At 36.3% G+C, this 9,754-nt stretch overlaps 1 protein-coding gene across 11 annotated transcripts in view; it reads left to right on the plus strand.

Annotated features, from left to right (window-relative positions):
- LOC135205417 (cellular tumor antigen p53-like) overlaps positions 1–9,754 on the plus strand; it is a 66,712-nt gene that overhangs the window by 25,657 nt on the left and 31,301 nt on the right. For 9 of the 11 annotated variants that reach the window (XM_064235958.1, XM_064235967.1, XM_064235960.1 and 6 more), the window contains 5 exons: positions 1,442–1,637; positions 2,005–2,248; positions 4,162–4,288; positions 4,642–4,731; positions 4,995–5,089. In XM_064235958.1, coding sequence (XP_064092028.1) covers positions 1,442–1,637; positions 2,005–2,248; positions 4,162–4,288; positions 4,642–4,731; positions 4,995–5,089 — 752 coding nt within the window. The remainder of the gene's footprint in view (positions 1–1,441; positions 1,638–2,004; positions 2,249–4,161; positions 4,289–4,641; positions 4,732–4,994; positions 5,090–9,754) is intronic. The other 2 variants (XM_064235961.1, XM_064235964.1) reach the window with 1 other exon arrangement.

The raw sequence follows: 9,754 nt of genomic DNA on the forward strand, positions 1-9,754 counted from the left end.
CAACCTTATACACTTTGACCAGGAGTGTGGACATTCTGATGGCTGTGCCTGCCATTTCCTGTTTCTCCCCACAGGTGAATAGTGCCATCAGTGTATTTCACATGATGCTCTGTAGCCATTACTAAATTTGTCAACAACTCTGCTTAAACATCTGCAGTATATTCTTCTTGATGGAAAGGGTGATTTTTCAGACTTTAAGATGGGAGCCTAACAATCTGGTTTGGCTTCTGTCAGAGAAGGCAACTTGAGGTTCTGTGTAAATCTGAAGGGTGCCTATTTCCAGATACTCGTCTTCCAGGACTCTTGTGAAGTACCTTATTTGTGACTGGATAGTGTGTCAATTCGAGGCTCTTGACTAGGACTGCCGAATGCTCGGCAGGTGTTTCAGCAACTCTCCACTTTGGTGTTTGCTTAGGCCCATTTGTCTAAGATGCACTTGCCACATTACCACAATGATTGGTCCTTTTCCTTTGTGAGACGTAACTTTATCGTAGCTGGACCGACTGCTCTCATTTTATTGCTATTTTAGGATTATGGTAAATTACAAGAAGTCAGGTCTTCGGCCAAAACAGTTGGCAAAGTAACTGGTAAGGCTGATTGATACAAGAGCAAAAAGATCAGCTAGTTCTGGGAGATAGCAAGGCAGTTCCTTCCTCAACAGGAACAACTTTCAAGTTTAACAGATAGTTTTGTCCCTGGAAGCACACGTTCCTCTCAGGTGGATAGATCTGTTCTCACTTCGTTAGTTTTTGAAAGAGCAATACTCACCTGCATCCAATTGTCAGATACACTATTCCTTTCAGGTTGGATGGCAGGAACCTCTATTATTAGTTTATTATGGCAAACAGCACAGCAGGGCATAGTATCTAACTGTCAAGGATATAGTGGCTATTAAGTCCTCCATCTCCCTTTTAAAAAGACGGGTGTTAGACTGCTGGCAATAGAGCAATGTTCTGTGGGTTTACTTTATAATATTGTTACATTCAGTTTTCAAGTGCAAGGCTAACTAGCCTTTGTCTACTCTGACAGTACATATGTCAGGATATACGGTTGGTTACTGGAGTTGATCCTTCCTCTTTGTTCAGAGATCTGACTGGGAAGCTAGTGTCTCAAGTTGGGAAGAACGGCACCTCTTATGTTGTCCATATCTTACCTCCCACCTGTGGAGTGTCTTTTAAAAACATAAGTCATTATCCTCATAAGAGTAATTTAGGGTATTGTGCAATTTTCTTAGCTGTATCATGATATCACCCCTAACCAGCCTTGCATTTTGACTTGTAGTTAAAATAGTATATCTGTGCATAATTCAAATTATAAATTTCTAATTTTTAGGAAGTTAAGTGCACTTTTGAGTTTAATTTGGAATTTGCCATGGCTTAATTAAATAATGCACCTGTCTGTCACATGCCAAGTTTGATATAATTATTCCTGATTGTTTCAGATGAGCAGTGTTACAAATAAACTGTACACAAACATCAACAAAGCTGTTCCTTTTGAAATACAGCTGAGGAAGAAGGTCCCAAGTGACAAATCATTTTATATTCGAGCTGTTGCTGTGTTCTCCAGTGCCCAGTTTTTGCGTACAAATGTAACTCGCTGTCCAAACCATGCCTCCACCGCTGATATGACAAACCATGGTAGGCATTAAAAGTGATATGTTGTATAATTGAAAAGACAAATCAGCTCCTAGTGGTTGAAGTTTTTTATGCCTTACAAGCCAAATACAATTGATTGCCAGCTTTGAGTGGTTTATATGATTAGAGGGCTTGAAGCAGAATTGAATATGTTCATATCATTATCCTTTTGTAGTTTATGGTTTTAACCTGACTATTAACTTCAGATGAAAATTAAAAGTCTGACCATATACGTATATCTGATACAGAACTACAGTACTGTATACCACTTCTTGCTTGTAGTTTGTTGATGGCCAGAATTTTTCATATGGCATTGTTTCTGATGTTGGAGGAATATTCACTTTATGTATTAATTGGATTTTTTTCTTAGTGAAGGTAAATGGAATGGTTGTCTCTACAGGTTTTCCATACCCAACTCATGTTGTTAGAGCTGATCATCCTGAGGCAAAGTATGAAGAGTCTCTCACTGGACGCTTGTCTGTCGTTGTTCCACTGGACAAACTTGTTGATGGGTCTGATTTCACACCAATTCTTTTGCGTTTTATGTGCCTTGGTTCCTGCGTTGGAGGTATCAATCGCCGGCCCATTGCCATAATTCTAACTCTCGAAAATGGGTAAGTTTAGAGTTGCATTTTAATGATGAGTATTGTATAGATTAAAAGATGATTTCTTAAAATTCAATCAGCGATTGACAAAAAAATTGTCCTTATAAATTTAGATGGTACAAATCTCATATGATGAAAGCCCTTGTACAAAACATTCTCAGAAGAAATTTAAATTTCTGTTTTAAGAACATGCGCTGAATTTTAATAGTATTGTAATTATCAGTGCATAGAAAGATGTCTTTCAGTTTTAGGTTTTTTCTCTACAAGAATTAGAAATATAATGAATTGTTTGTCTTGCTCTTCTATTTTCTCAATAATCATCAACCCTTAAGAGGCGGGCTAAAAAGTCAATTTGCACCACCCCATGCCAAAGAAACTTTTGAGATCAGCCAAATTAAAAAAATATATATATATAGTATTTGCAACCCTGTGTGGGGCATCTTTTACATGACAATCATAAATTTACCAAGATATACATGGTTTTTAATAAATTATTTTATTTTGTAAAATTTATGATACGTACATGTCATACAATATCAAAACAGATGAGAACTAAAATCACTAATAAAGTTATTAAATTTGCCAAGATCGAAGATGCGCTGACTTTTTTGGATTATGCGCGTTTATTCTAATATTTCTTTGCAGAATTGCAATTATAACTGACATATTGTCATAAAGATAACTGGAACCAGCAGCAACTCCTGGGTATATTTATGAGCAAATTTATAAAAAAAAAAAATTGACTGAGAGGCACTACATAGTGCTCCCTTGAAGTCAACTGTCACATCTAACACATGAACTGCTTGCTTTCTTGATCTTGCTAGTCTTAAAAAGTTGCCTTTGGTAAATTTATGGCCTTTAGAAGTATTGGAACCTCTTTCCCACCCAATTCCTTCAAATCAATGGAGTATAATATTGATACCTCACCATGAGTGAATCCATCCAACACCCCAAACCTGTGGCCCACCACCCAAAATTTCTTATTGCTACTCATATGAGGGTATCCGTCCATTAAGGGTTAATGCTTTTTCTTTGGTGGATGTTCCTATATCGGTTTGCTTTGCAGTCCTCTGAACACCACAATTCTCAGCTACTTCCTCTTGTGTAATTGATTCTTCACAGTGTACTGCAGATGTGAATCACAATAATTTGTACATGTACTTTATCTAAGTCTCCCCCTTTTTCACTTTACATACCATGACTGTCTTGCAGAGAAGCACAGGTTTTATGCAGATGCCAGAATTTTTTTATCGGTTAGTTACTTTATTCCTATTTACAAGTAGTATTGTAAACCTTTTATAGCTTTATTAGACTTGCAACTGAAATATTTTTTTATCCTATCGGAATTTTCATTAAGCACTGATATTGCCAAGGTCTGTAGTATTTTCCTATATCATAACAATCTTCCTCTTTCCATTTTTAAACCATGAGCTGCTATTTATGTTATTGAACCTTGAAAATCTCATTATCCTGGAATTTTGCCATCCTGTGACAATCTCTTCCCTTGGATGCCTAAGCTTTCAGTCATTCATCTCCATGTATGTAGCAGTCACATATCTTATTTCCACTCTGAATTTTCTTGGTTTTCATTCATTCTACCACCATAATCTTTGTTTTGCTCTCATATGGCTACTTCACAATCTGGATTTTAACATCATTGTCTGGTTAGGGTTATTGTCTATTCAGGTTTAACTTTTGTTGTTTAGTTTTGTATGGATCTCTTATGTCATCTTTGGTGGATGTTCATTCTATTCATTTGTTAAATTCTCTCATAACTTTAATAAAACTCTCTCTCTCTCATTTGAAGGGCATTCAAATTTTTTCTCATTTGAAGAGCATTCAAATTTTTAAGCTCTTTTCTTAAGATGAGTAAATTTTTATGTTGTGCATAAATTAAATAGAATCACGCCATTTTGTTACAGATTGGGTCAAGTTTTTGGACGCAAAGTCATAGATGTCAGAGTGTGTGCATGCCCAACTCGAGATATTCGCACTGATGAGCTAGCCCTTTCAAACAAGGGTGGGAAACGAAGGGGATCTTCCCACCAGGTGAGATTGTATGTGCATTTTATAGTAAAGAATATGGTTTCTTGTATGGTGAAGTCTAGACCCAAGACTGTGGTCTTGAGTAACAACAAAATTTTTTATGCTGACCCAATAGTTACGGAAAATAGGTAGTAGGGAAAATATAGGTACTAGATATTATAGTAGCAAGGCTAAAACCAGTAGGAATACTACCCTGAAAATTTTTAGCAAAGAATCATGGTCAGAAGACTTGGAGAGAACTCGGGATATCTAACCTTTTGAAGTAAAAATATAATGTAAAACTTTTGTTGATATTGATAATGATAAACAACAGCCTATTAAAGATTTTAGTGAATGATTAACTCCTTCCATTACAGGAGAAGACGTTACCACCACCACGAAAGAAGCCAAAGGTAGAGCCAAAAGTTGAACCCCAAGATGATGATAATAAACTCTTTACTATTGTTGTAAGTAAAGGAGAGCTGCTTTTAACTAGATATATTCATTTTGATTTTTCCATGTTTGTTCAAGGATCACAAAAAACTTTTAGGATTATTAATTTTTTATATAGTAAAAAAAATAGAATGTTCCGTAAATGAAAAAAATTTTATTGCAAGAAAATTCACATAAGAATAATTTGTATTCCAAGAAGTATAAACTAAGTCTTTCTTTAAGATGCTATAACTTAATCATTTGGAAGAGCAATATTTAGATATATTCTCTTTAATAGGTACGAGGACGCAAGTTATACGACTTCCTGACACTTGTGAAGGAGTCATACTTGAAAACCCACCCAGAGTGTGCTGATAGATATCATGATCCCAGGTATGGATGATTGAAAAGTTTCATTATTAATTAGAATAAGAATCTCTCTCTCTCTCTCTCTCTCTCTCTCTCTCTCTCTCTCTCGTCTCCTCTTCTCTCTCTCTCTCTCTCTCTCTCGCTCTCTCTCTCTCTCTCTCGTCTCTCTTCTCATCTCTCTCTCTCTCTCTCTCTTCTCTCTCTCTCTCTCTTCTCTCTCTCTCTGAGAATGGATAAATGAATTTAGGTACCTGTGTGAATACATAGATTGCAATACCTGTGAGAATACATGGATTGTAAACCACAATTTATTAATAAATTTGGAATGCTCTAGAAGATTGAACTCTTGGCAACATATTTTTCTGGGGCTTAGCCACTGATATGTATTGTAAGAAAAGTACACCATTCTTTGAACTAGTGCCTGTGAAAAACTTGAAATTTTTAACCTAATAGGGTTAGGCTGTAATAGTGCCTTTGTTGGTACATTGTTGAAGGCTCGGCTCTTAATGTCATAGACAACAGCCATCCTGGTGATCACAATTCACCTGGTCCTCTGCAGATGTGGCAGTGATGAAACCAGGTGAGGCAAACCTTTAACAACAAAACTTGCCTGACCTTTTAAAGGATATTATGTGCTCTTTTGTCAGGGGCATTGCATAGTTTTGAGGACTCACACTGGTTATCAAAAATAGATTTTCCCTATATCAGAACCAATTTTTTGGCATTGTAACTGCTGCTAATCCTCTAAAAAGAGTGTGAAAGAAATTCACAGGTGACAAAATGCCTTACCACCTGAGTAAAGTATCCCAACTGCATGGGAAAGCAGTTCTTGGTTAAATCCATTTGAGGGATCACCCTAGGTCTCCATTAGGAAATTATCTGTGAATAAAGAGGGATATAGGACATTTAGTATGTGTATTAACCTTATGATAGTGAATTGACTTCCCCAAACACAGTTGGATGGAATGCAGGAGAACATCTTGTTCCCCATGTTTTTTCATCATAAGTACCTTGGCATCAGAGTCATGTGAGGTACACCTTCCCTCTTCTGTTCAGGGTTCTTGTGAGAAATAACAGAGAACAAATTGATAAAGGCATGTTGACCTTGACACACTGAAGTGACTTCCCCCTAACCAATTTGATGTGGAATGCAGGATAACTGCTTCTTTGCATTGACTCTGAAGTATTGTGGCATTAAGTGAACTTTTTGCATTTTGCTAGACCTTTTCGTCATACCACCTACAGTGCTGTTGAACCTTTTCAATTTCACGAGGAACGCTGTTGCTGTTGACTACCCCATAAATTTGGAAACTTCTTCAAATGACATCCAATAATGAACACCTCTTAGCTAGTGAGGGTCCCACTTTTTTTTTGTATATATATATATATACAGTAATACCTTGGGTTACGAATTTAATCCGTTCCAGAAACCTGCTTCGTAACCTAAAAAATTCGTAACCTAAATGGATTTTCCCATAAGAATGTTATAAAAGCAAATAATGCGTTCACCCGACCATGAATAACCATTTCAATTCATATTTTTCCATTATTTTTGTTCACTAAGGTTCAAAATTCGTGTAGGAATTACATAAAATTATAAAAATTGAAGAATGAAATTAAATATAAACACTAGATTTAATATGCATGCACAGTAAAACCTGAACTTTACCTTTGCGAGTGTGGCTGCTGGCTTGACGGAGACGGGAGGAGGGGAAGGGTGAGGATAGAGGTTAGGGCTTGGGGGGTGGGGGAAATCTCCCTCCGTGAACACTTCTGGAAGACTTTCTGGTTCTTTCTCTAGAGAGCACCGTTCACTACGATCACTAATTTTACGCTTACGCAACACTATGTTGTCTTTCACAATTTTGAAAAAATATTTTTCTATGAGCAAATTTTCTAACATCGTCGAGAATATAAGGCCGTTGTTTCGTCAATACTGTGACACCTTTTGATGCTTTTACTGGCTTTAATTTCTTTTTTTCCTTTTTTCTTCAAATAGTGCAGATCGTTGATTGCGACCGCTTGAAGAATCTGCAAATGTCTTTCACGCACTCGCCTCTATCATGCATTTGGATAATTTCCTTCTTCATTTCGACTGTAATCATCTCCTTCTTTCTTATGCTTTCCTTCTTGCTGCTTGCCTTCGTCATCTTGGGAGCCATTGGTCTTTCGTATTTGGGTAATAGTAATGTATAAGCACTATCACGGAAACACACAACACGTGCGCAAATCACTAAGCAAATTTGAGAGCGTATCACGGACAGATGCGTTCAATCTTACCGCCAGCGAGATATTGAAAGAGTTATGGTTTAAAAAGGGTCAAGGGATGCGTAGGAGGAAGTCCGTGTGAACCCTCGTTAAGTTTTGGCCGAAAAATGCGTTCGCAGATCCCACGCTCATCCGATGTAACAAATTCGCGCTCCAAGCGCCTCCCATGATGGAAATTCGCGCATTCGTATTCCAAGCGAAATTCGTATTCCAGAATGAGGGCGTCACTTCGTAAGTTAAAAAATTCGTATACTAATCGGTTCGTAACCCAAAGTATTACTGTATATATATATATATATATATATATATATATATATATATATATATATATATATTATATATATATCTAATATATATATATATATAAAATATATAATATAAAATAAGGAGCATAAAGATTATTCTCAGCCCTGACTGAGAGCCATTTATTTAAACTTACTGAAAATCTTATTGTAACACCAGTAATACCAAACCAAAACTTTCCCTGGTAGATTCCAGACCTCTCACGTAAAGGGACTTTCTGCTTAAGTTTGGCACAGTCTGTAAAAAAGCTAATAAAAGTACGGACACTAAACATGACCCTAATCATACTCCCTAAATATTAAGCTAACTTTAAATGAAATTAAAGTTACTGTAATTTCATTTGATATTACCCTTAAGGGGCCGGCCGGAACCCCTATAGTATATGGTGGTATAGGGCGAAAAATGCAAAGTCATGAAAAAATTCATGGAGCTTCATATGGCAATTGAGAATAGGTACTACGAAATATTTTGTCAAAATTCCTCTTACTTTCGTAGTTACAGGGTAATTAGTAAACATAACTCAATAAGCCTAAAACATCATCTGTACAAGAAAATGCAATATTTCTTCTGTTATCGTAAATTTTGATAATTATTGGCAATAAATTGTGAGAAATGGCATCTAGAGATTCCGTGGCTGCGCAGAAGCGAGTATCTGGGTTCAATCATGAATCAGTTGGACCATAGACTTAAGTAGATTACGCGTGACATTCGCTTGCTTTACGTATGTTTATGTATGTTTCGGCAAGAAGTTCATCATGCCAATGAGGAAAAGACAAGGAAAACATCTCGCTAACATAGAGATGAAGAAAAATCGCTCAAGTATTATTACAGAATATCATAATATACGCGTAGTTAGTGAAGAGAGAGGGGAGGGTTGCCTAGTAACGCCCCTTCCTTGCCTGACAGCACACGTCACACTGTGCCCAAGGCTACGATCTTTGAGCAAAGAGATCTTCATTTATGATAAATAACATAGTTTTGGTTTTTCAATACCCAAAATTGAATATGAAATTCATAATAATCATGATTTATTATTAAATTGTCTTTGTAAAAAGAGAGTACACACCTTCGAGTTTCATCTCTGACATTCTCTTGCATTTACGTTTGTTTATCTTTGTTTCGGCAAGAATGTCATCATGCCAAAGAGGAAAATACAAGGAAAACATCTAGCTAACATACAGAAGAAAATTCGCTGTAATAAGCCGAGTTAGTGAAGGGGAGAGAGGGGGGTTACGTAGGAAGGAGTCCCCCATCTTGCCTCAAGCAGTGCCCCAGGCTACGATATATGAGCAAAGGGATCATCATTTATGATTACATTATGATAAATAAAATAGTTTTGGTTTATAATACACCAAAAAAAGAAATATACATTCATAATAATCATTATTTATTAACATTGTCTTTATAGAAATACGAAGGAAAACTGTTTGAACGCCCGTATCTCAAAACTATACTTTTGACCTTCAAAAATCTATCTCCTCACTTAGTTTTAAAGCTATAACATTGGAATTTTGTTATATAACTCAGAAAGACATTATAGAACAATCAAATAGAGCCCTTTTTTCCAATTTTTCTGGTTGCAGTCTTTTTTTTTTATAAGTTTTTTTTTCTCGTGATTTTATAGGGTTTATTTTTTACCATATTGAAAAATTCATATCTAGCAAAAAATGACTCTTAGAAAAAAAACTCTCCATTTGATTGGAGGTCGACATCAGGTCTATATATGATAGTAATCCCAGGTCTTAATATTAAATATCAAGGGAGGATAGATAGAATGAAAAATGGATATTTTCGGGATAAATTGCCCTGGCGTCACAAAACCGAAGGTCAGAGGCGAAAATCATATGCGGGTTGGAGATGTCCCAAGTCCCCTTATTAAGTGGTATGAATGTCAAAGTCCTGTCGTTAAAAAAACGGCATTAGCCGGCCGGCCCCTTAAAAAAACAAAAAAAGAAATAAATGGTAGGTAAAAAATATGTGTGAAGATTACATATGTACAGTTTTTGTATTTGAGACTTACCCCATAATTATATAGCTATTTCCACGGATGGCAGCTTGATTCAAATTTCACTGGTAGTGCTTTGATTGCTCAGTTTATAGGGACTAGGTATACAGTGC

This window comes from Macrobrachium nipponense, chromosome 24 (assembly GCF_015104395.2).
Source record: "Macrobrachium nipponense isolate FS-2020 chromosome 24, ASM1510439v2, whole genome shotgun sequence".
Classification (NCBI taxonomy): Eukaryota; Metazoa; Arthropoda; class Malacostraca; order Decapoda; family Palaemonidae; genus Macrobrachium; species Macrobrachium nipponense.